Here is a 27,642-nt window from a genome sequence, read left to right on the forward strand (position 1 = left end):
TTTTAAGTTTAAGTGGATATCATGGCTTAGTTAGCACTATGAAGATCACTATTATCAAAAATAAAATGTTCATATTAACATCTAGAATAAAAACAGATTTTTTTTCTAGAATAATTGCATTTAACCTTTTCAATCATTCATACTATGTGAAGTCAGAAAGAGCAGCTAGGACAAAATTCAATATAGGCATTTTATAAGGATACAAGTCATCTGTCTAATCATTTTGTAGACTGATTGCCTAGAGTACTAAATTCTTTTTCTTTTTTTTGTAATGGCAACAGAATTTGCTTACAAATGTTGGGCAGAAACATTTTCCCAAAGGAAATGCCTATGTACACCAGTATCTATGTAAGGAATTTTTTAGGGACTCAGAAATGTCCCAAATATTCTAGCACCAGCCTGGAATCTCTTTATGTGAGGAGAAAATTTTCCTAATGTATTTTATTAGTAATTAATGATTCCAGGAAAAGTAGTATGTTCATATGAATTCATATGGAGATGTAAAATCAATATTAGATTCTTTCCCAGAATGAATATTTGGTAGAGGATGGAGTGTTGGGAAGACACAATGGGTAAGAAAAGAACATCAAAAATTCACTTTCCATGTGACTTTGACCAGAACAAACCCTTGTTCTGCAGCTGGTTGATGACACTGAACGTCATCCGTGTTGCTCATAACAGGTTACCAAGCACTCTTAGTGTGATTATACCAATTAGCTTTTTATGAAAACATTTGGTTCTAAAGATTCTCTAATCGATTTGCTTACCTAACATTTCTAATCCCAACTTTGTCCCTATCTAATGAGGGCTATCATTAGATGTCTATCTAATCCTCAGCTCTTTGGCCTTTACTGTAAATAATGGCATTGAACTTCAGTGGTTTCCAAACTGTGGAACCCCTTCAGAGTCCTCTCTGGTCAGTGGGAGTAGGGAAGGAAGGAGACATGAGATATAAAGCAGGAGAGTCCAAGCCTATGGAGGGAATTTCACCCCTTCAAACCAGATATAGTAAGAGATTTTCTGAGCGCGCGCACGCACATACACACACACACACACACACACACACACACACACACACACATGCACAGTTGAGGGTCTCTGGCGTCTGCTTTGGTATTACTGTAACTCTGCTTTTCACAGTTTTTGGCAGAGAAGCACTGATTCTAAATGAGGAATTAGGCTGAGATAATGGTATTATTCTTAGGAACTCTTTGATTTATTGATGTCATCTTTATCTCAATATGGATCGGGGATGTTGGGGAGTTTCTAGCACCTTGTCCAAAGGGTCAAAGATAAAGATTTTCTCTTAGTGCTGTCATACTTGAATATCCATCTCTTATCTGATCATTAAATTAACAGAAATGTAATGTATCGAAAAACTTCCTGGTGTGTGTGCCTGGGCACACTGGGGATCAGGGAGTTAATCCTTTACAAATCCCTCAGCCCTTTAAATCAGTAGAGGCTGAGGGGGCACAGCCATCAACCAGCTCTCCACTGGAACAACTTTGTCCACTTACCACTCTATTTTGATACAACAAATATTTTCTGAGTGCGCCATGATGTAAAAAAATTAGGATGTACTAGTCTATTAAATGACAGAGGGTCATCTTCCAAAATCTACACTGGGAAGCCCAAGGGTCAAGGGAAGTCATAAACTGCTCTCTGCTTGAGCAGCCCTTGCTTTCAAAATTGACTCTGAATGCTTCTGGGAGACAGGCACTCTTGACTTTGCCACAGGCAGCCGCTGAAGGCAATTGAGTTTTCAATCACTGGTTTATAAACCTATAGTATGGCCTGTCCTAAAATAAGTCCCCTGGAGACAGTACAAAATATGTGACTTAGGGAGTTTTAATGGTCTGATAAGTTTAAAACATCCCCTGCAGTCCCAGCACAGAAAAATTCTCAAAGATTTACTTATTTCCACTTTGGTTATGACAAGACTTTCCCTTGAGCCCCCATCCTCATGTTCCTCTTTAAGGTCCCCTGTCCTCTCCTCAGGACTGTTGTGTGCAGGCTGTCTGCAGGTGATGGTGGGCTAGAGCGGGGTGGGGGGATGGAGGGGCGACGGGGTGGGGGGACACCATTCCCTTAGGATGTTTCATCTCAAGGTTCTTTCCTTCCACTCCCAGTTCTCCTGATGGGGAGTTCTTTTCCTTGTTCCTATGCCAAAGGCTCAGTCTTCTGTCCTGTCTTCTCCCAGCTCTAGCCCCAGTCATATAGTGTTTGAGAACAAGAAAAATTCACTCTGCAAGCATGCATCCAAATCTTTCCTTTTTGTCCCATGGTTTCTTTGTAAGGTCTTGGTTTCTACTTTGCAATGGGGCTGGAGAAAGAAACAGATAGGATACATAAAAATGCATAGCTTAATACTAGGAGATACTTCTGAATAAATAAAATAAGAAAACCAAAAGATCTAAAAGAAAATCATAAAATATTATTGAACATGAAATAAGATTGGAACAAATGAAAAGACTTACAATGTGTTCTTGGATGGGAAGTCTAAATAACATTGAAAAACACATTTCTCATATGTATATGTAATACAATTCCAATTAGGATCCCAACAGGGATTTTTGAAAAAACTTTGTGATTAGATATATGTTCATATGGAAGAATAAATGCCCAAAAATAGCCAAAGAGTTTATGAGAAGGAAAAAAATAGTTGCTCAAAGAGAGAGCAGAAGTGCTAATACCTCTGTAACTTAGGTAGAGTATATATAATGTGTATTACTTCTGTGTCATTATTATTTTATGAAACATAAGACTGTGTCAGAGTTAGAAACACGTTAAATTGCATATTAGAAAAACCCTAAATAAGAAAGTCTTTTAAAAAACACACTGTGTTTCTATCATATGCAAAATAAGTTTAAAACAGAGAGCTGAGGGCTTATGTGTTGCCTCCACAGAGTCAGGGACCTGGACTCCTTCCTCTCTTTCTGCTCAATGATTTTAACCCAGTGTCAATACCAACTTATGGCAGTGCCCATCATTTCTAAGTCCTGGAGGCAGGAAATAGGAAGAAGGAACCTTCTATGAAACCCCACACAACACATTCTGCCACATGTCCATAGATAACATTTAGTCACACGTCTGCCTTTGTATGATGAGGGGGCTGAGAAATGACTTCATTCTGGAGATATGTACCCAGCTAAGCATTTCTGTATTTTCTTTTCCTGATACCAGAGTGTTTTGTGGGCTGCTCTTAGGCATTATGGGAAGAAAATAAAAGGCTGAGGAAGAACTTAGTGAAAATGATTAGGTCACGTAGGAACAAAAGTCGTTATTTACTATGACAAGCACTCCACCAACTCAGATGGTATCCTTCAGAATGTACTTTTGACTTTCCTGGGAACAAGAAAGGTGATAGCAAACCAGACTCCAAGTGTACTCCACTGATGATTTTTTTTCTATTTGGCCAAGGGGGGAAACAAATAAGCCAGCTTTATTTTTAAAAAGTTTTCTAGGATCTTTCAGAACCAGACAGAAGAGACTTAGTCTTCATTTTAAGAACTCATCCACAAAGGTGCACATCCCTGTAGCTGCACAGTCATTTATGATCATGGTCGCCATGACAACATCATTCCGAATTTATGGATGCTCTGTAAGTTTGGAAGTAGTCATAATCCTCCTGTTCACCTTTTTCTTTTTTCCAGTATAATAAAGTATACAAGAGCCTAAAGGAGTTTGCTCAAAATGGAGAGAATTTCTGCAAGCAGATCACATCTGTTCTTCAGCAAAGGTACAGAATGCACATTTGAGCTGGGCACTGGTGGCTCACACCTGTAATCCTAGCTACTCAGTAGGCAGAGATCTGGAGGATCGAAGTTCAAAGGCAGCCTGGGCAAAATAATTTGTGAGATCCTATCTCAAGAAAAACCCATCACGAAAAAGGGCTGGTGGAGTGGATCAAGGTGTAGGCCCTGGGTTCAAACCCCACTACCACAAAAAAAGAAAAAATGCACATTTGCAACCAACAGTACTGCCCCTGTAGTAGCAAGCAATATGATCAGAGGACTGATTACAAGCCATCCTGCTTTCTAGAACAGTGTTATATTTTGGTACTTCAGTGATTGGTTTGTAAAATGATCCTTCTCTATTGTAAATGTATCAACTGGGTACTATAAAAAAATCAAAGAATAACAGGAAGAAATTCCGCTTAGAAGGCCCAATCAAATCTTTCCTGCTTCATTAGATGGAGTTCATCACCCTCCAGGGACCCACTGTTCAGTCTGAGGTACGCACTCATGATGTACTTTTCACATTGATTGCAATTATTTGTTTACATTTTTGCCTTCCCTATAAAGGGCAGAGGCTGTGTTTTACCCAGTACAGAATGCTGGTCTTTTGATTTCTTCAGCAAATGTCTGATAAAAGGATGGATGGATGGATGGAATGACAAGCCAACATTTTCAGTATCATCTTCTCTAATACTAGGCATGATCGTGTGTTAAGCCGTTCACTGTGCTGAAATGTGTGCATTTGACTCAGTCAAGAAAGCAACAAAAAAATCTCTGCTTAAAATTAGAGTACCCCAGAACTCAGTTAGATCTTAAGGAGTCCTTCAGGCCTTCTCCCTACCTCTAAACAACTCTGTAATAAGCAACTCTAAAGACGTCTTTCATTCTGAAGAGATACTTTATTCTCCAGAGGGAAACCATTTCAACTTTAACACATTGTAGGGCTAAGGATATAGGTCAGTGGTGAAGCACATGCTAAGCAATTGTGAGATGCTGGGTTCAACCCCTAGCATTGCAAGAGGAAAAATATATATGTATGCGTATGTATACATAACCTATAAGAAAAAGATGCCATGTGTTCAATTATGTTCTGCATTCATAGGTCAAAACCAAAGGAGAATATTAGCTTCATCAGGACAATGAATGAGGTCAATGAAAGACTGAAAGAGCTCAAACAGGTCTTTTTGTTTGTTTGTTTGTTTTTGGCAGTACTGGGGTTTGATTTTAGGACCTCATGCTTGCTAGGCAGGTGCTCTACCACTCAAGCCACTCCACCATTTTTTTGTTAGCTATTTTTGAGAGAAAGTCTTCCTTTATGCTCAGGCCAGCCTAGACTATGATTCTGCCATTTGTGCTCCCCTCCATAGTTGGGATGACAGACAGGCACCACAACACCTAACCTCTGGTTGAGATGGCGGTCTCTGGAAATTTTTGCCTAGGCTGGCCTTGAACCACAATCTTCCCAATATTTACCTTCCAAGTAGTCTAACAGACTTTTGATTAAGTGGAAAGAAACATATTTATTAAATGGAGTAAAAAGATAGGGAAGGGTCTGTACACAGATTGGCTGTGTATATGATGAGTGCTGCAGCCATCTGGTCTTGATTATTTGTTGTGCAAAAGTTCAAAACTAGTGTCTGACAGAGAGCTATGAAGGTGGAAGGCAGGGAATTAATACATAAATACTATCCACTGCTAACCAGACTCAAGAGTGAACTGACAAGATCTGGCATTGTCACTGCTTGAAAACTGCCTTGTTGCTGTTTCCTTGTCTGGACCCCTCCACATCTCCACATTGCCACAATCACATCTACTCTCTCATAGAGTCAAAGTCTTGGAGTCTTACCTGTGTCTGTCCTGAAGTCTCTTCCTAGGGCCACTGTCTTCCCTGGACCTATTAATGGGTGAAACCCTCCACATACTTTCTAGATGGACAAATATGCCCAGTAAGGAAAAAACCCTTGAGTGGCTAAAGACTCCTTTCCTGATTTGACTTCCTTATGGAGCAGAATTTAGAACTGGAAAATTACAAATTCACAAGCATATATCTAGATAAGAACTGCACCGCATAAATGAAAAGAATGGATGTAATGTTTGACCAAGATCAAAAAAAGTGATGCTAGATATTTGGTCATTTATGGGATTGCTGCTTTCCTAAACATTTTGTAAAGCTAACCTGGTACAACTAAATCATCCTCCCTCACTAAGATGCCACTTTTGAGTACCATAACTGATTCCTGATAAATGTGTATTTCTAATGTCCCCTCACACATAAAGTTTCTTCGCCTTGCTCAGCTATTTGATTTGGCAGCTAATCTGAGGAATGTTTGTTGACATGAAAGAAGACATTATTTCAGGGGAGTTGTTTTCTAATGAACACAAGTTCTATTAATCTATGAATATGTGTATTCTTAGGCCATATTCCTATGCATCTAAGCAAAGGCTGCGTCATTCCCTAGGGTCAGGTCATTTCTCTCCCAAGGGAGTGATTTGATCCTGAGGTCACTACCTTTTCTGCCGACTTAACACAGTAACTCACTCAACAAGGATGAGTGGTCACAGCATAGATGGCATGACACTTACCTTTACTCTCCCAGTCCTGTGAATTCAGATGTTACTTCCTAGTCACATATAAGAAAAAAGACTGGCACCTACCAGCTATCCAGAAATGGGCCTGGGACATATTTTCCTCTTAAATGTGTGGGCGTATTACATATAAATCAATCATACCTCTCCCTGATATTAGATAAATAAAGAAATACTCTTACTAGAAATTGTCCTCTTACTTACGGTTATAGTCAAGTAATGAGAGACCCCACAAGACAAGGAAAATGGTACTCTTGGAATACACACAGCAGACATTTCCAGTGATGTTATGGCATGGAAAATCATGAAGGCAAATACGGTGGCCGCCTAATGGTAGATACCATGGAGTCCACAGGGCTTCTTTGAATTAGCGGTATCTGCCTATGAAGTACATTAAGTAAATATTTGTAGGTGGATGAACAAGTATGCAAAAAGAGCATTTAGGGTTTATTCTTCACCATTACTATACCTACATTCTCAGAACAAGGTCTTACATTTCCAGACTCCTTGCCTAGCAGTGTATTGGAATGTGGTTCTGCTCAGCAGAGCTCTGTGTTAGCAGGTAGACCTGAGGGAATATCACATTCGAGTTGCACATTCAGGTACTGGTTCCTTTCCAAGCTCAGCTGCCTTCTTCCATTCATCCTAACTGAAGGTGATAGAAAAGTGCAGCTGTTCCTGAAACACCATTTTTCCTGGATAGTCTGTGATGCACAGTCGCACTTAGCTTCTTTTATCCAGTTAGTTACTTTGATTTCCCTTTTTTGCAGAAGCAAGCTCAGATTCCTCCATAGACATAAAGAAATTCCTACTGTGCCTAATGCTGAGGTCCTCAGGTTCACTTTAGAGCAATTACAGACCAGATTTAAAGAGACAGAGGCACATTCCCAAATGCTATTTGTGAGTGTTTGGCTCTCTGCACCATCATACCTAATGTTTAAACAGGCTTTGACGGGGAAATCAATTGTTCTCTGAATGGAAGCTCAGGTTTTCAAATGGCAAGAACTACTGCATGGACATTCAAAACAGAAAAAGGAATAAAGAGTAAAGAAGGTGGAGCTGGCCATTTTTTTCCATCCATGATCCATGGCAGACATTGTCAAAAGTAATAAACATGGAAATAAGATCTCTGATAAATCCTCACCTTTTCTACTCTGCTCCTTATTCTGGGTGATCTTAACTCCTTAGCTTCAGCTCCCTTGATTATTGAGAAATTCCAAATATATGTTACCAGGAACATGTCTTAGCTGTGTTTCAAGCCATATATTTTGAAAAATATTGGGTGTTCCCTTCCTCCTAGATGTTTCTTAGAAGCATAAAGTCAACATGCCTACAACACAGTTTCTCAGCTTTTCTCCAAAGTGGGTATTCCTTCTAGATTTTTACCATGGTGAGTAGGACCACTGCTCATCTAGTCTAGCCTGGTCCCCAGAAACTGCCTACACCCACAATTCCTTTTATCCAAACTCGCAGCCCTGACTTCATATCTCTCTCTTCTAAATTCCTTCTATATCTATATCCTTTCTTTCCATTTTGTGTCCTCCTCCATTGTTCTGGCAAAACTCCTTCAAACTGGTTTTCTGTCTCAGATTACTGTTCTGTAGCTGTGCTGTTTGTACACTGCACAAAGGCACCTGGCTGAGCAGGATAAGTGGAACAAAAATCTAATCTATTCTTGCCATTTGCATCTTGAACACTAGCTCAGAGATGTGTTCCTTCACAGGACCTCCTTTTTCTTCCTCCCTCCCTCCCTCCCTCCCTCCTCCCTCCCTCCCTTCCTCCCTCCTCCCTCCCTCCCTTCCTCCCTCCTCCCTTCCTCTTTCCCTCCCTCCCTTCCTCTTTCCCTCTTCCTCCCTCCCTCCCTTCTTTCCCTTTCTTTTTTTATTAGTATAAAGTAATTGTACAAAGGAGTTTTGTTTGAAGTTGCTAATGATTCTAATCAGAAGGTCTTGGCTCTGACAAGGAAGAGTCCAAGCAGAACACTTAGATGTAGCAAGGGGAATAACAGAGTTTTATTATAAGGGGGAAGGAGATTGCAGGAGAGGTCTCTGCCAGGTGGAATGGAGTCAAGGTGCTGTGTGCAGGAAAAAAAGGGAAAGATCCTACTTTAGGTCATTTTATATCATCCTTAACTTGGAAGTGGGGAAAAAAAAATCTGTGTCACTCCCTGTCTCCAATGATCTTTGGGCCAAGGGAAAGATTTGGAATTCTCAGGTGCCCTAAATCCATGCGGGAAATTTCCACTTCAATTTAACAAAGGATTTACAATTGAAATGGAGCTCTCTGGGCTCAGAGGGAAGAGGTCAGAAAGGGAGATCAAGGTGCTCTAAAAAGTCCCAAATTTTCCTTAATGTTCAGCCTGCCTGATTTCATTCTGATAGTTCCATACACACATATGATGTACCTTGATCAAATTCACTCCATTATTCTTTCTTAGTTTCCCTCCCTGTCTTTAAAACAGATGTTAGTGGCAGAGGACATCCTATTTCTAATCTAAAAAAAATTGCCTCAACTTGTGGGCTGACTGGGGCCCCAGTCCTTGTTTCTGTGGCCCTGACCCTTCAAAGACTCCCATGACTTTCAGGATAAAACTCAGCACTCATAATATTTTATAAAGAACTTTTGAGATGTAAGCTTTGGCTTCCATCTTCTCTCTTTCCATATCTCTATGACCCCTGACCCTCTCTTTAATGAACCACTTGCAACATATCTCCCATGGGTCCTTTCCACCACCACCATGGGTTCCTTTGTTAGCACAGGCTATATTGCCTTCAACTTTACCTTCATTGACTGACTCCATTCAATATATTCTTCATGACTCAGTTGTCCCTCTGTGGAAGACCTTCCTTGACTCTATTCCCCATATAGAGTTAGTGCTTATCTCTCCTGTAGTTATTACTGCCCTACACTGTTGTTCTCTGTTCTCTTGTCTTTATCCCCACGGGAGGCTGAACTCCTTGTGGGCCTTTGTATCCCATGTGACTGACTTCCAAGGGTCTGACACAGAATAGGCATTCAACAGATGTTCCCTGAGATGCGTTCACTGAGTGAATGCATGCAATAGTATCTGAGTTAGTCTGTACTCTCAGACTCTCATGACTTTTTAAGAGGTTTAGGTAGGTGATTCATGAAGAGCAATAAGTTAGTATGTCAAATCACAATCATGATGCTGTCTATGACATTATTTTGAAGAGAAGCTAAAAAATCACAGGAGAAACTATCCAGTACAACCTATAGCCTAGGCATTGTGTTAAGATGTGTCTTACACAGCTTGGTCTCTTTACAATTCTCACAGCGCAATGTGGCATGTACATACTTTTATCCCTCCCTACTCTATAGACAGGGATATGGAAAGAATGATACTTTCTCAGTCTAACCCTGGCTCAGTACGTAGGCATCCTCCAAGTGGGTTGGCTATTTGGGGCACTATTGTGGGAGTCCCAAAATGCTTAGGGGGTCTTGGTCTAGTTCTTAGTGTCTTTGACATCAGCATTATCAAGTCCAGTGGCTTTTAAGCCCTGGGGTCTGTGAGGAGCACTCAGTGCCTACTTCAGAGAGGGAGGGAAAAGAAACATGGGAAGGCTCTGCCCCCAACTCCTTCCCTCTCCCAGTATCTGAAACACATATACTAAAATGTAGATGATAATGGTTGTGTTTGGAATAAAATCTGAGTTTCCATCTAAAAATCTCTGAAAACAGCCTTTCTTGTCCAAAATTGACCTGAGCTTTGATTTGATTCAAATCACCCATAACTTGTATTTTACCTTCATTTTTGTTAGCTTTTAAATTTTTATTTATTTATTTTGAAGCTGGGGATCGAATCCAGGGCTTAGGCGTGATAAGCAAGAGCTTTACCACTGAGCTATATCCCCAGCCCTATTTGTTAATTTCTTAATCGACACATAATAATCATACTTATTTATGGGGTACAATGTGATAGTCTGATACATGTATACATTATGTAATGAGCAAATCAGAGTAATTACATTGCACGTTTATCATTTCTTTGTGGTGATACCATTTGAAGACCTCTCTTCTTGCTATTTTAGAATATATGGTTCACTATTATGACTACATTCACCCTACTGTGCAACAGAACACTAGCACTTACTCTTTCTATCTGCTTGTAACCCTGTAGCCATTGACCAACCTCTCCCTGTCCTCCCACAGTAGTCTCTGCTAATTTTAAATACAACCCATTTGTAAAGTGAACGCATGACTATTTTCCAAAAGATAAGCTGATCCAGCTTGAATGGAAAATGCTAACATACCGAGCTAGACACTGTTGCTGGTGCAAAGTAGGGGGTAGAAGACAGGTGTGATATCATAAATCCATTGAGCATTTCAGATTACTAAAATTCCTTCTGAATTCATAAAGAGGGGATATGAGAGGGCCATAGCTCAATTTTAATTAATTCCTCATAGACACAAGAGGAAACTGCAGGATTTTTTTAAAACCAGTTTTTTATAATTTTGTAAAAGCCAGATCCTCTAAAATTGATTTCATGGTCATTTATTCTTATAGTTTAAATGCTGCTGCATCTGAAATATTGAATCGGAAACCACATATTTCCCATGGCTTCTTTCATTCAAAAGTGTAATTTATTTAAAAATCTAAGTCAAACATTGGTCTCTGGTTTACTGATTTGTCTTCATTACTACTAATGAAAATATATTGACCTGTCATCATGCTGAGAGGAAATTGGAATATAAATGGATTGAAAGTCAGAGTGTGTCATTACTCTGGTTCAGAATCTTTAAAAGTCACTGAAACATTCTGTCCTAGAGTTACCCGTCAAAAGGTACATACATCATTAATTTCATGCATGCCAGGACAATTGCTGGAGAAGACATCCTCATTCGTGTTAGAAATGGTGGCTGTAGAATGGAACAACAAATTGGGAAAGAACTAGAAAATTAAGCACAATATACTTGTTGTGATCATTGTAATAGTCAGCTAGTTTCTGATTATCTTAGTGAGGGAAAGAAGAATTCCATGTCTTGGCTTGAGATTAGCTCTCTCCCTGTGGATTTCCTTTGTACATGTGCTGTCTTTTGGCTGGAAACCATGATAAAACAGCTCCCTGCTAGGAACTGGGAAGAAATAAATCTCAATGGGAGTGTTCGCTGCCACCTCTTCCTCAGGAACACACCACAGTCACTTATTTCTATTCAGCAGGCACCCTACTTCGTTGGATCATAGCACAGAAGAACCACAAAGCAGTGTTTGTTTCCATTATCAAGCAAGCATTCTGACTTATAAACATGACAGCTTTCTGTACAAGTGCCACTTGGAATATGACTTTCTAGAATGATTTTTGTCTGGGTTGAAATTTAGCCATTAACATAAAAGCCATTGAGGGCCTGAAGCCTGAAAGACAACGTCTCATATCCACCCACCTCACAGTATGTCATTTCAATTCCTTTCAACTTACAGAGTTGTCCGCTGAGGTCCCTAAATGGCCACTAGAGCTTCAAATGCAAGAGTGGATGGGTGCAGCCTGCTCTATTGGTTCTTTCAAATGCTGAATTAAAACCCTTTGGGGTCATCAATAGATTGCAACTAGAGAGATAAAGGGCACAAATGTGCTGGTCAGTGCAGCCCAGTCCAGTCTCAAAGGGCTAGTCTAGCCCTTTGATGTCAGGCCCCTCCCTTTCCACTTTTCTAGACCCTTAACACCCAACTCTCCACCTCTAAAATGCCTTACAACTGAGCAGATGCTTTATGAAGAACTCCTAGAGTCTGCCTTGAGGCAGCTGTGGACTGGGCCTCCAGCTGCTAAGCCCACACCCCGGAAGGTATGGTAATTCAGATCGCCATATATTTAAAGGCAAAGTGAGAGGTGGTACTAACTTTTTAAAGTACTTTTGTCTGACTTCCCCTGTAATTCTCTACCTGCAACTTCTTCTCCACAACTCCAGAGGCAGAAGAATGGTGTGATTAAGCAGAAAGCTCTCTAGCAGGGCTGCCCAGTTAGAATTCCAACTCTGTCACCTTGAAACCAAGTTTTAGGCCCCAGGCCAAGACTTCAGGGGTTCTACATGTCAGGTTTGATCCACTTGCCCCAACACACAAATAAAGAGACTAGTAATAGTGAAGGGCAAAGAAAGGAGGTTTACTGTACAGCACAGGCAGCTGCAGGAAGAGGCAAAATAAGCACTTCAGCTCATCTTCCTGGGCTACAGACATGAGCTTCAGGTTTAAATAGAAAAAGAATTGGTAGCATGGCTTGGTGGATCATTAGCTCAGTCCTGGTTTTGGGAGGGGGTCAAAAGAAGTTGTTATCACTGCCATCACTGGAGGGGAGCAATCTGGTCCGGATAACAAGCCATTGTTACCTGGTGAGTGCTGTGTCCTGTGGAGGTTCTTTTTCTCCTTTTCTTGGGGGCAGCTTCTTCCATCTCTTATTGTAAAGATACTACCCATTAGTCCTTCTCAGATGTCAAGCGGCTACAAGGTGAATGGCTCAGAGCAAAAACAGGTACAAAATGGAGACAGATTTGCCAAGCTTTTCTCCTGCTTTTATTAATTCACAGGCCCATTAATTGTTTTTAGTTCATATCTTTTATTAATCCATACATAATTACTTGTCTTCCGGTTTGTCCAAGTAATAGGTCAGATAACACTTGCCACAACAATGTCTGCCAAAGTGGCTAGCCATAAAAACTCCAGCACCACATTCATATGAAGGGCACTCATGAAGAAGAGAACTAATTTTACTATTTTCATACATTTTATAGCATTTCAGGACAGCAAATTTGGTGTAAAACTTCTTCCTTTTCTTAGCACCACCGCAAAGTCCAACACAAAATGAAGAGTGGACTAATTCTGAATGTTGTAGTCAGATAAAGTGTGACTATCTTTAATCTTTGCTGATCAGGAGGAATTTCTTCCTTATCTTACATCTTAGCCTTGACATGTCCTATAGTATCCAATTGTGATGGTCTTTCCCATAAGGGTTTTTATCTGCATCTTGTCAGAGATTCTACCATAGAGGGCCAATCTGAAAGCTTGAATACTATTACAATGTCCTTCCTGGGTGTCCTCAAGCAAGTGACTGACTGAACAGTTTGAGCCTTGGGGTTCTCTCCATGAAATGGGTAGACAAACTGTGCCTACTTCAGGGGGCTGTCATGGACTAAATGAGGAAATACAGATAAAGCACTTAGATGGTACCTGGCATGTTGTAAGTGGTTCATAAATGCTGTTTGCTATTAATATCTTCAAAGTGTAGGCAGAACACAGGTCACACATTAATGCTGTCACAAAGGTGATGAACCACATAGTCAAGAGTACACTGTTTGGACACACTGTTCGTGAATAGGATGACAGGAATATTAACCTGAATGCCCACAAATATACCCTGCTACAGATGTCTAAGCTACTTGCACATAAAATGAAGCTTTCCAACTCAAGCAATGCTTGGTGGCAGTTGGATCTCTGTAGGCTTGTTCCCAGCCAGTGGAGACACTTGTGTCCAGGAGCAGAAATGGCCAGACTCAGAAAAATGTTCAATCACCTCAAAGCAAGCAAATCTGTACTCTATCACTTTCCTGCTACCAAACCAAACATTTTTTTCCTCAAGTGGATCCAATTACATTAATGATAGAAGAAAGCAAAACTTCTTCTTTGTAGTTGTTCCTATTACTTCTATTTAGCTCTGAAACACTTTGAACAGTCTGGAAGAACATTCTGAAAGCGGAATTGAGCTGTGAGGAAGAGGCTATGCCTCACCCTTCCCTTGGAAGCCAGTGAGCTAGAAGATGGCTCACTCTTCTCCAGCACTGTCCACCTCTGCACATGGGAACGCTTGGAATACTTCCAGGTCCTTTTGGATACATACTAAGAATCATATCAGAAGAATTCATATTTCTAAGGATTTGTGTTATGCCCTCACTGCAAGCCAAGCACTATAAATTAGTAGTGTTTAATGTTTTATGGGCTGCATTCAAGAAAGAATGGGGTGCTGCAAAGGAAAGTCCTGCAAAAGCTTTCTGGTTACAGTGGATGAGGAAGGGGTTTATGTGTTCAAAGTACAGAAATCAGTGTGCTCTGGCATTAAACTGCTATCAGTCTGATGTTTCCAGAAGTGGGGAGGCAAGAACAGAGTTGTAGCAGAGACCAGTAAGAATTCCGACTCAGGCCTCGTGGGAAGTCCACTAACTCATTCATTCCTGCAGTCATCCATATCTTACCTTCTGAGCAGCTGTTATGCACCAAGCACTATTCTTGGCCTCGGGATTCAGCAATGAGGAAAATAATTGTTGAGCCTCATGGAGAGAGACAGAGAGGGGGGAGAGAGAGAGAGAGAGAGAAAGAGAGAGAGAGAGAGAGAGAGAAGGTGATTACCTTCTTACAGGTTGTGTTCCCTGAAGTACACCAAAAGTAAAAATGAGATAAAGACTGTGATAAGTACTAGGATGCAAACAAATCTGTAAGGGAATAGTTGCAACTTGTCACCTCCTCAGAGGTGACAGGGCAGCTGAAGATGACATGAAAGAGAGTGTCACATGATTAGGTAGCAGACAGAATATTCAGCAGAGGTCACAGAAAGTGCAAAGGTCCTGAGGTAAGATGGCAGCTGGCTATTGAGAAGGAGTAGAAGGAGCAAGGGAACAAATATTAGGAAAGGGGGTGGGTCAAATCAGTGAGCATTATGGATCTGTAGCAATGGCTCCCCTCACTGAGCTGTGACTACATTTAAGCTATTAACATTTTAATCCTCTAAGACTCCTCAAAGTAGGTCCGATTGCTCCATTTTAAAGTTGCTGAGGCACCTCACTGAGTAGAGATCTTCTGAGACTCTACAGTATCCAAGAACCTAATCACCTTCTGTCTCTCTTTTGTCTCTGTCTGTCTCTCTGTCTCTTTCTCTCTATAGATAATAGATATAGATAGATAGATAGATAGATAGATGATAGATAGATAGATAAAGAGATAAATGATAGATAGATAGATGATAGATAGATACAGATATACATACATATGTCCCCCGTCTTTCCCCCTCCCTCATCAATTGGAGCACATTACTAGAGCAGAGAAATCAATTTTTAAATACAGTGAGACTCTTAACATACTTGCTTCAATATTTTAAAATACTTGTCTTAACCTTTCCTTACCTGAATAAGTTCTGATACAAAACAAGTGCTTTTTACATCTAGGATTTAATGTGCACCCTATAACACACTTCTTGCTTTCAAACAGCAGAAAAAATACCTTAAAGGATGGCTATAATTAACAGGAAAAAATGAATAGACATTTAGCAATAGATCCATATCCCATGATCCACATATAAAGGGCTGTCTTTATTCAATCCATAACGCTGAGTCTAATTTGTGTGACAATGTGCAGTTATAAAGTTACAGAGAGAGTTCTGGAATTATTTCTGAGATGAAATGAAGTCAGAAATTATTTTAAAGATATTTTATAATAAAAATAGCACCAAAACACTGAAAACTAGGCAACAAAACCTCTTATGGTCCTTACTAATCCCAGCACTGGGGAGGATGAGGTAAGAGAATTGTGAGTTCAAAGCCAGTCTGAACTAAACAGCAAGCTTGAAGTCAATCTGGGTTACATAGCAAGACCCTATCTTAAAAAAAAAAAAGTGAGATGAATAAGAATATGACTTTATTATAGCTACAGATGGATCTGTAAATAGGACGTGGTAAAATAATTTTAAGAAGAAAATGATTCAATCTCTTCAAAAGAGTCAAGAAGGTTGCTTTTGGAAGGCATGCCCAGATGTCCTGCTGAGTCTTGTCCTGCATAGAAAGTAGTGGAAGTTTGGTTTTTTTAAACCTGAATTTGGCCTACTTGGGAGGCTGAGAAAGGAAGATCACTTTAACACTGCTGGTTGGTTAGTTCAATCATCACTTATCATTTAACTGCCAGACAGTATAATCTGGAGCTAATCTGAATAGCGCTGGGCCTGGGGGGTGTGGCTAAAAGTGGTAGAGCATCTTCCTGGCAAGCTTGAGACCTTGAGTTCAATCCCCAGAACTGCACCATCATCACAACAGCAAAAGTTCAACTCATTAATGCACCTTTGGCATCCCTTGGCTTATAGACGTGTCATCCCAATCTCTCTGCCTTCGTGGTCACATTCTGTCTGTGTATATGTATGTCTTTGTCCCATTGCCCCCCCATCCCTTCATGAAAACACATCAGTATTGGGTTTGGTGAACCCTAACTCATCTTAACTCCATCATCATCTTCAAAGACCCTACTTCCTCAAATTCACAAGTGCTGGGGTCAGGGTATCAACACTTTTTAGCAGACACAATTCCACCCATAACACTGGTGTGGAAGAAAGTTAAATAAAATACTTTCCCTTTGTAGGATCCCCTTCCATATTCTTCTGGCTTTCCAGGTTTGCTCAGACAGTAGGATCCATATAGTAAACAAGTCATCTCCTCTTTATGAAGACGTTACATTTTGAGACTGACCCTCCGTCACACGTATAAATATATGGCTCTGCTGACTTCTAACCAGCGTATCCTATTTAACAACTAGCCCTTTGCTAACAGGGCCAACCTGGAGATTAGCTATGCCAAAGGACTTCAGAAACTGGCAGTCAAACTGAACAAAGCATTACAGAGCACAAAGAAAAAGTAAGTACTATGGCAGAGGTAAGGCAAAATCATTCTTAAAAATGATTAAAAGTGACAAATGTTCAGTTTCAGCTTCCTCTTATACATGTAGCAAGTACTTACTGCCAAGCATGGCTTCCACGTCTTGGGCACTTACTATTTTCCAGATAGTGTGTTAAATGCTTTGCAGATGGTCTACTTAATCCTTACAACAATCCCTGGGAGGTCACAGATGGGGACTCATTTAAGTGTATGTTTTGGTCCATTTTGATTGATGTGCACACCTCGTAAACATGTCCAAACACTGTTATGCCTGTTTGCATTCCTTCCCTGGCCAGCTGCAAACAATCAGCGACCTGTCAAAACAGATGAGTTTTGTCTTTTCTGGAATTTCCGATCATTGGAAGTACTCAGTAGGTGCTCTCTTGTTCCTGGCTTAGTGCCTGGGTTTGGATGTGTATTAAATCTGACGTCCCTTGGTCTTGTCCCCCATCCTCCTGCTGCAGGGAGCAATCTCAGACATGGAGACAAAACCTCTGCATCCTTCTGACTTTGTCAGGGGTGCAGTTCCTTCCCCTATCTCTATCAGGACTTCTGTCCCTGAGGCTGATTAACAAAGTTGGGCTCATTGTCCTGACTTCCGAAGCCACCTAAATGGACCCCTGGGAACTGGGTCCTTCGGAGGGAGAAGATAACATCACAATTCCTACTCCTCCTGCTGTGCCTCCATGGACTCAGCAGTGCTGCCCTTTGTATTTCTTGGAAACAGCTCCCAGGACCCTAAGAGATCTAAGCAGTTGTCCTAAGGGCCAGTAGAGAGCAAGAGCTGGACCCCAATCCCAAGAGCAACAAGCAGGATGTGACTTGAACTCCAGTCCTCTGTCTCATTTCCAAAACTCACTTCACTTATCTGCAAAGTGAGGCACTTGAGATTGTCTCTGAGGGCTATCTAACCTCAAACCCTGTCACCTATCCTTGGTTATTCTAGTTCTCTGATTTCCTACAGACACGAAACAAACAAGGAAAATCAGAATGAAAAATGACAGGGGAAAAAAAGCAGTGTACGTAATGTCCCTGATGCAAAGAATGTATTGGCAGAATTTAGTCTCAGGGAGAACTGAACTACGGTTAGAGAAATGAGTGCAATGCTGATTGCAGTGCTTCATAGCTCAGGGCACACTGTGAAAATGACACCTGCCCTTGTGTCCCCCTGTTTTTGTCTCTAGCTGTCTCAGCAGTGCCTGGGCCTGGGCCTCAGAAGGCATGAAGTCTGCTGCAGAACTGCATCAGTGAGTGCTACCAGTCCCAATCTGGCCTTACTCCAACCCCAAAGGGCATCGTAGATATTTAAAGTGGGTGGGGTACAATATTCCACCTTAAACTTGCACTGAGTAGATATGCTATACACCATTTCGTTTTCCCAGAAAGTAATTTGGAAGGTAGCTATAAACCCTAGGACAATGATTATGTGCCTTCATGTTCTATTTCCAGGAAACTTGGCAAAGCAATTGAGTTGGAAGCAATAAAACCAACTCATCAAGTCCTGAATCTGCAAGAGAAGAAGAAAAAATCAGTGAGTCAAAGTGACTGTCATTCACAGAGGAAGAGTGATATGAAAGTGACACAATGTCTAAGAAATTTATTATAAAACCAATCAAAAACGCACATCTGAGACATTTATAAGAGCACTGTTTATAGAAGTGAAAAAGTGAGCCAGGTGTAGAGGTACATTCCTGTAATCTCAGCACTCAGGAGGCTGAGGCAGGAGGATTCAGGGTTCAAGACCAGCCCGAATGACACAGTGAAACCCTATTTTAGAAAAAAAAAAAAAAGGAGCAACTAATTCATTCAAAAATAAATTATGATGAAGCTAAGTAATAGAATACTATGCAACAATCAAAAATCTTATTATAGGAGTGCAGGGGACATAGCTCAGTGGTAGAGTGCTCACCTAGCATGTATGAGGCCCTAAATCCCTAGCACCACAAAACAAACAAAAATATCTTACAGAAGAATCGATCACATGGAGTTTTTTTTTCACAATACAGTGTTAAATAAAAAGGCAGATGAAAATCTAATAATCTCAACTTTATAAAATAAATATGTGTATACATGCATAGACAAAGACCAAAAGAACTTTGATAAAATGTTAATAAGAATTACTTTAAGATGATGAAATTAGAGGTTATTTTTATTTCATTTTTTGTACTTTTTAATGGTTTTTAAAAATTTTTAATTCTTTTTATAAATAGAAGAATTATGAGCACAATTTCTTTAAAAAGATGCTTTTCTATGCATATTGGTTTGTGATTATGTAAAGGTAACAATAGACAAGACCCTCAAATATTCTTAAAATTTTTTAAAATGGTTCTTAATTCCCTCAGGGCACTTGTCTTGCTGCAGCATCTCCCCCTTTCTTCCCTGTGCCTTTCCTTCCACAACACTTTGATGCTCCTCTTTCTTTTCTTTTGTGAGTCACACAGTTGTTGTGAACTTTAGACAGTGTGGCCAAGCAATGTTGATGGTGTTTAATCAGCGCTCTGTGTCTGCTGGGCTGGGTTGGAGTTCCTTTGTTTCAGGGGCAGTGAGGTAAGAGGGGCCTGAGCCTGAGTGGGTGGTCCTTGAAGGGCTGTCCCTACAAGGGAGTTTCAGGTGGGTTGTAAGTCAGAAGGATGAGGGGATTTGGGAAAGCTCTGATGGAAGAGAAATGATTCAAAAACAATTTTAAATGCAAGCTCACTAAACTAAGGCAGGAAGAGGAATTGATGTCTGTGTGCACATTCACGAGCTTCCCCACAGGGGATGCTGTGCTCTCTGGTGCCAGTGTGATGGGTGCAAATGTACATGAAATTGCAGAAAGCCATGTGCAACCATCTGCCTTTGCCAAACAGATTTTTAAAAACCAGACACTGACTGACCATTTAATTACAAAAGATTTTTCATACCACATAATAATAGAATTACATTTCTTTAATACTTAGGATAAATGTAGCACAGTGCTATGACAATTAATCACAGGGCTTTAGACAGTTGATATCTTGACCCGCCCCAATCTACTATTCCTGTTAATTTTTTCAGCATTACAACCCCTGCACCCCACCTTCCAGCCCTACTCTCACACGAAAGATAAAGGATTAGATTTTATTTTTAAAAGTAAACTTTTTCCACATTCCAGCCACACTCATATAGTTGAAAGTGGCAGAGTGTATAACATTACTTTCATTATAAACTAAACCATGAACTCCACATTTAACCAACTGGGAAAAATAAAAGTAGCATGTTTGCTAGATCTCAGAATAGTTGAATAATGTCTAATCCACTGAGTCCGTGATCCAGGAAAAAAGGCTCTGTCCTAACTTCTATTTCAGGGATTTTGCCTAGATCCACTTTCATGGTTATTATTTCTGCCCTTTCTTTAAAAAGTTGCTTATGATTAAGAATTATATTGCTTTGAAACTAAAAAATTGTCACACCAGGGACAATGAAAACATTCAGAAAATTAGCACTGCAAGTGTTGTTACAGATTCTCATGGTACAGGTGTTTTTGCCATGAATTGATACTGAAGAGGAGGTAAGAGGACCAGCAGTGATCTGGCCTCTGCAAGGGCCTCCTCCACACAGTTGCACACATCTCTGTGTTTCTCACATCATTAGAAATCACTATTTTGCCAAATCCTGTCAAGAGACACTTGACATGGAGTTAAGACAGTATGACTATTTTCCTCAAGATGTATGTCTGTTGTAGATTTTGAAACTCTAATGAATTGTGAGAGTGATTGTGTCAGAACTAATAACCCAACACTACAATTGTCTTAGTTCAGATTGCTCTAACAAAATGCCAGAAGAGTAGGTGACTTAGAAATAACAGAAATCTATTTCTCACAGTTTTGGAGGCTGCAAAATCTAAGACCAAGCCACCACAGATTCAGTGTCTGATGAGGCCTCACTTCCTTGTTCATAGGCAGCCATCTTGCTGTGTTCTCAGAAGTACAAGGAGCAAGGCAGCGCTTTGGCCCTCTTTCCTAAGGTTGCCAACTCAAGCATGCTATCCTTATGACCTAATCACATCTCAAAGTCCCCACCTCCACATTCCACCACATTGAGGAAATAGATTTCTAACTATGAGTTTGGAGAGAAATATTTAGTACTAGCAGTGATTAAACAAGAAAGCAAAACGTGTTTGTTTTCCCCCATTTTCTCTTCAATAGCTTGATAATGAAGTTGAAAAGACCGCAAGTCTTGTTATTAACAACTGGAATCAACAAATTAAGGCAAGTACCCACAAACAGATATCCTTGGTATAAATTCAGTTTTTAGGACTGAAGCTTTTTCACAGCACACATATGTTCACATGTTCTGAGAAACAGGTGGCTTCAGGGTTGTTTCTGAAGCTTCTGTTGAAACTGTGGACTCCATCAACCAAGGACATTAATAAGAAGTGTTTGAGATAAATGAATTTCCATTGCCATAGAGTTGCAAGGACTCTAATAAGGAGGTTTATTAGAGTCACTGCTATAATACATATTTTTAAGTCCCAGAGAAGTATCCAGTCATTTGTTTTTAATTTTACTCCTAATTTTCTGAGTTTTCTTAAAAAGAATTTGCTTTATTCTTAAAAAAAAAAAAGCTAATTATTTTACATATTCAGCTTTCACAGGAAATCCAATACAGTAGATCCAAAGCTAGAAACAGTGCTCTGAAGCTACAAATGTTTCTGAGAACAAAACCACCTTTTGTTGTTTATCAGTGTTGGCCAAGTCATTTTGCTAAATAAAAAGATTTGATTTTTTATGAAGTGAGAGAGAAATTAGAAAATATAAAATTCTTGTGCTATAACAATTTTCTCCTCAGTTACAATTCAAGGGGTTCAGTGTGTGGACAATGCAATAGTCTATTTTGTAGACCCAAATGCAAAGCCTTATAGGACCAAGTGGTCTCACCTCACAGCGTCCCTTATCAGCAGCATGTCACTGACTGAGGGTGGAGGAGAGGGCTGTGAGCTGCTTGTTTTCTGAACTCTCTTTTGCAGGGAATTCTCAAGGTAAAATCCCAAAGAAAAAGAGACCTGAGCTTTCGTCTTTCATTGAACAGTTTTATAGCCCTTGAAATCTTGAGGTAAAAAGCCAGTTCTTCAATCAACCTAGTTCCTGAGTAGACTGAATCCGACTTAATCCCAAATCTGCATATTTTACTTATGGTGCATCATCATTCAGCCAAATTCACCTGTGTAGAATGATCCTCTGAATCACAACCCACACCGAGATTCGAAGGGATCTCCTATCCCTTTCCTGCTCCTTCTCTCACTCCCTCCAACAAATGCAAAGTGTTCCACAAGATGCCAGGCAAACCCCAAGCTCTCAACCCTGGACACCAGGAGAAAGATTTCCACCCCTGCTGAATTGTTGAGTGCACATTTTTAAGCAACTCCAACTTGGCCCAGGTTGATTTAAAAGAGTAATGTAGACTATCTTCCGTATTTGTTGTGTTTTGTGTGTGTGTGTGTGTGTGACCCATTGTGTGAGCCAGAATGTTTTGGAGGCTTGCAGGCCTTCAGTGATTTAATGAATTGAGATTATCCAATATAATGACAAAATACATAATGATGTTTGCAGCTGTGGTATTTTAGGCAGATTTTGAGGTAGAGAGGGAATGAAGAACTAAAAATATGCAACCATGCAAGCTAGCACATGCATTGGCCTAGTTTCAACACAGAAGAGCTTTGCTTTTGATATCAATTTCTGCACTTTTATTTTTGTTGTTTGTATGTATTTTACTGTAGGCTAAGAAAAAATTAATGGTGAGTACCAAGAAGCATGAAGCACTTTTCCATCTTGTAGAAAGTTCTAAGCAATCTGTGACCAAGAAGGAGAAGCAAAAGGTAAGTTGTCATGGCAGCCAGGTGAGCATGCCTTGGACATGGCTTCTTACTCTTTCTGTGGGCGTCTCTGTGGGGTCTCTGTGGGGTCTCTGCAGAGCTGTAGATTGGCAGGGAATGAGACAGATTTCACGTCATTCCTGGTCCACATATATCTTTAAAATGTATCATTGACATGACATATTACACCAATGGTGCCCATGTTTTTGGTAGAGAACCTTATTAATAAAAAAAACTCAGCTCACACCTCAAGAAATATATATATGTACTTTATATATATTATATAAAGTATTATACTGATATGCTATGAACATTATAAAATATACAGGAGTTGGGGATGCAGCTAGTGGTCACAAGGCCCTAGACTTACTTTTTTTTTTAATCCCCAGTACTGTGTGTGTGTGTGTGTGTGTGTGTGTGTGTGTGTGTGTGTGTGTGTGTGTGTAATGTTTGCAGGATGAGGTAAAGATAAAATAATATTTATAATGGTTAGGAAATCACAATGTTTTATGTAATCACTAATAAATGATCATTAAGTAAGTGTATAAGCAAAGTATGCCCTGGGGGCAAGTTTAGACTTAACTTTAGTAAATATAAATTCATATTTATAACAGTCCTCTTGACAATTTTAATTTTTTAGATGTTAAGTAATTAAATCTTCCATCAAGTTCTTGTGAGATCTCACTAAATCATGCAGCTTTTGCTCTATCACGTGAGCAGTGATGTGCTTAAAACCAGAAGCAGAAGTGAGCATCCACTCGGAGGCTTTTGCTTCTTTGTGTTTGCATCGTTTATAGCAACATCAATCCACAGGCTCCTGGCAGAAATCTTTTTAAGACATTTGTGTGCTTTGTATAAATTAACCTAATTAAAGTTAGCTAAGGCATCTATAAATCCACATGATCCAGGCACATATCAATGGCCACATGTCCCCAGGATGCTGGATGCAAACCCTTGTGAGGACTCATGGCAGTTTCTCATGTTACAGAACTCCTACATCCTTGGATCACTTCATAGCTGTCCGTGTGTGCCACCAATGCCCATTCATGTATTAAGTACGCTTGATAACTGTGTTCTGAGGCAAAATGAACACAAATAATACTGAGGTGCAGGAGTAATATCAAGTACTTTCTGCCTACACCCCTAGAAGGTCATCTCGCACACCTCTTGTGGTATATGTTCCAGACTGGAAAGCTTTGAAGTACTCAGCACCTTCCCCAAAAGATAGAGTCCCCCTAAGGAAACATAGCCAGAACCACTGCAGTCCAATCATCCTCAGAAGGAAAGGAAAATTGTCATTACAAATGGCTCTATCATTTCATCTGAAAGAAACGATTAGATGAATAACTTGAATTCCTTGTTAGGAAGATTATACAAGGTTCTGATTTCTTCCTCTCAGTCTTCACAGCTTGAAGCGATCATAACAAGTGGGATAATGAGCAGCCTCTAAGGAGACAGACCCACATCATGTGAAAGCAGCGCCAGGCCCTGTCCTGGGCATTCTGAGCCCTCAATAAAAGCCATCCTTCATTGATGTCAAGAAGTAACAAAGGAAAAGCTTGCACAGCTGAGGGGTGAATTTCCTCTTCCTTCCTTAGCAGTGTCCCTGGGAGGTGGAAGTCCACAGACCTCCCTGCCCTTCTGCAACCATGACCTTTGCCTAGGGTCACTTCAAGACTACCCCTCACCATCTTCACTGTTTCATTTGTAGATGGTTTTTAGTCCAAAAGCTGAACACCTGAAGCTGTATTCCCATCTCATCCACACAGAAGCGCCCATGTCTTCAGCCTGAGCCGTTCCTCTGTGCTGCTCAGCAATTCTTCCTGTTTCCCTGCTCAGCAGTCCTTGTTCTTACCAGAAGCTGATCTAAATCTCCATTCTCTTCCCATCTTGGTCCTCACCACCCACTCCCAGCAGACTTTCCTGCTTCCCACCTCACAGAATAAACAGAAGTCAGTGCAGACACCTACCTGCTCAAGTAATTGCATCTGCATACTTGCAAGTAAAGCCCACTTCGTCATCCAGCTGTGCTCCCAGTGCATCCCATCCTATCTCTCACAGACCCTCCACTGATTCCCCTTCTCTCTTGTGTCTTGGATGTCCCCTCTGCAATGCTCCTCAGTCTTCTCAGCGCTCACCCCCATCTTAGTCTGTTGGGCTGCTATAAGTAATTACCACAGCCTGGGTGGCCAGAGCCGCAGGCATCTGTTCCTCATAACTCTGAAGGCCAGAAGTTCAACGTCAGGTCGCCAGCAAGGTCAGGTTCTGGTGAGGGCCCTCCCCCAGGCTGCAGAACTTCTTGTTACAGCCTCACAACAGTTCCTTGTATGAGGACGCTAACTCTATTCATGAGATCTCTACTCTCAAGACCTAACCCCTCCCAAAGACCCCACCTCCTGACACCATCATCTAGTGGCTTAGAATTTCAACATGTGCATTTTGGAGGCACACAAGCATTCAGTTCATTGTACTCCTATTTTGGGAGAGGAGAAGGAACCAGAGACAACTTTTCATGGCCCTCTTCCCACTCCTCTATCATTCTCTCTTCTTTCTGCAATAAGATTTATTGAAAGGGTTGTCTGTGCTCTGTCTTCACTTCCTCATACTATGTTCACTTATTGAGCCACCCTAACCAAACTTTCCCCACCATTCTGGAAACTTGGCTTGTTCTTGCCACTGAAAACAGTGTCCTGTTGTGAAAGAGCTTTCCACTTCTTACCTTATTGAGTCTCTTGGAAGCATTGTATATTGTTTAATTCCCCTTCTAGAAACATTCTCTTCCTTTAGCAAGCTTGCAGTCTTAGTTTTCCTCCTACCTCTCTGGAAATGTTATCTTGGGCTCCTTGTTGGACTGCCCTTTCTCTGCCTGACCTTTAGATATTGCTGTTCCTGAAGAATCTCTTCTAGACTTCTCTGTTTAATTCATCTTATCTTCAGCATCCAACATCTACTCTGAATGTCAGGTAATCATTAAATAATAGATACTCAATGATTATACTCTCAAATTCAACTGCCATATCTATGCTGAAAATATCCAAATTTGTATGTCCAGCTCAAACCCATCTGTAACTGCTTTTGGCACTTCAAAGTCAACATCCAAAATCAAAGCCATCACTTCTCCCTTGTCAAAGGTCTTTTTATTCCTGTGTTTTCTAGAAATTTGTCACCACCTGCCATAGCCTCCCAGTTCTAACCCTTGTCCAATACTTCTTGAACTGTCTCCCTGTTGCCACAGCTGTCTCTTGCAGCCCTCCGGCATTGTTCACCTGAGTAACTGCAGCTAACAATTGGTCTCTTTGACTTCAATGCTGCCTCTCCCTATCTATTGACCACATACAAGGCAAGCTGGCTTTTCTCAAACTCAAATATAAGCACATCATTTTCCTTTTTTTGTGTGTGGCAGTACTAGAACTTGAACTCAGGATTTCTCACTTACAAGGCAGGTGCCCTACCTTGTGGACCACACTGTCAACCCTTTCTGCTTTACTTATTTTTTATGCCTGGCTGTACTGGACAGAAATCCTTCTATTTACACTTTCTCATTGTTAGGGGGCTGAGATGTAGCTGTGATGACAGGTGTTCTCCACCTGCCCAGCTTTTTATTGGTTGAGATGGGGTTTCACAACCTTTTTTCCCCTTAGGCTAGCCTCAAACCTCGATCCTCCCAATCTCTATTTCCTGAGTAGCTACGATTACAGGTGTGCACCTTCCATTTTCAGTGGAAAGCCTTCGTGGCCCTGAGGTGGCCACTAAGACTCTCCCTGACTGGACCCTTCCTACCACTTCAGCATCCTCTCATTATTTTGCCTTTCTGTGTGCTTTAATTTCCCAATTTTTTTCTTTATCATGCCATACTATTTTTCCTCAACAATTCCTATTTTCATTTGAGGTTTATTCATATAGGAATTTTTTTTCAATACCTACTACATGAAAGTCACAGCTTAAATATCATTTTAATTCCAAGACTGTTTAGGTACCTCTCTTGATGCCCCAGGGGCATGCAAACACTTCCATCATCTGACATCCCTGGGACCTATCACACAAGATGGCAAAGCCTTTGTGCTGCCCCGGATAGAGAAGGAACCATCTTATTTTCTTTTCTATTCCCAAAGCTTGGCCCATGACTCATTGTAGGCACTCAATAAGAGTTGGGTGAATAAATGAATGAGATGTTTCTCACAAGAGAAAGAAAAGAGAAGAAAAAAGGATTTAATCTTGACAAATTTTAGTAAAGGAGCTTTCTCAAATGAAAATACAGGAGTCTGTATTCATCTCTTGTATCTACTTGGAGCTATTTCCTGTGAGTTTGCTGTGCAGAAATTTGTGGTCAGTAGTTCTAGTGCTGCCTGACAAATGTGAGTGGTGGTCTCAAAAGTGACTTGGCGGCTGAGCATTGTCACTGGGAATCTAAAGACAAGACAGTGAGGTGGTGCATGCCTATAATCCCAACACTCAAGAATCTGAGGCAAGAGGAACAAGCATTCAAGGCCATCCTGACTACATAGCAAAACCCTATCTCAAAAAACAACAAAACAAGCAAACAAACAAAAATCTGAAGACAATAACTTAGCAAAGTACAGCCCAGGCCCTCCTGGACCCTTTCACTATATTGTTATCTGGTTAAAATTCACAAGCTTATTTGATTCCACAGATAGATGTGGTTCATTACACGTGAAATTCAAAACCAAATCTGCCCTATGAATGCCAAACATCACACTGAGGGACAATTGAATCACTAGCACATTCATAGGAATAATAAAAAGTGAGTTGTACTAGTAATCAACATTTTGGACAAATGGTCTTCATTATAACATTAGCCAAACTGTCCTTAAACATAAAGAGGGTCATTCT

The 27,642-nt window shown here is 40.5% G+C and overlaps 1 protein-coding gene across 5 annotated transcripts in view; it reads left to right on the forward strand.

Moving 5' to 3' along the window:
• The window catches only part of Nostrin (nitric oxide synthase trafficking), a 54,611-nt gene that overhangs the window by 3,946 nt on the left and 23,023 nt on the right, over positions 1-27,642 (forward strand). For 3 of the 5 annotated variants that reach the window (XM_074071040.1, XM_074071038.1, XM_074071037.1), the window contains exons 2-8: positions 3,654-3,739; positions 4,193-4,234; positions 16,854-16,937; positions 18,143-18,205; positions 18,408-18,489; positions 21,125-21,187; positions 22,696-22,794. In XM_074071040.1, coding sequence (XP_073927141.1) covers positions 3,654-3,739; positions 4,193-4,234; positions 16,854-16,937; positions 18,143-18,205; positions 18,408-18,489; positions 21,125-21,187; positions 22,696-22,794 — 519 coding nt within the window. The remainder of the gene's footprint in view (positions 1-3,653; positions 3,740-4,192; positions 4,235-16,853; positions 16,938-18,142; positions 18,206-18,407; positions 18,490-21,124; positions 21,188-22,695; positions 22,795-27,642) is intronic. The other 2 variants (XM_020167967.2, XM_074071041.1) reach the window with 2 other exon arrangements.

Source organism: Castor canadensis, chromosome 4, assembly GCF_047511655.1.
Source record: "Castor canadensis chromosome 4, mCasCan1.hap1v2, whole genome shotgun sequence".
Taxonomy (NCBI): domain Eukaryota; kingdom Metazoa; phylum Chordata; class Mammalia; order Rodentia; family Castoridae; genus Castor; species Castor canadensis.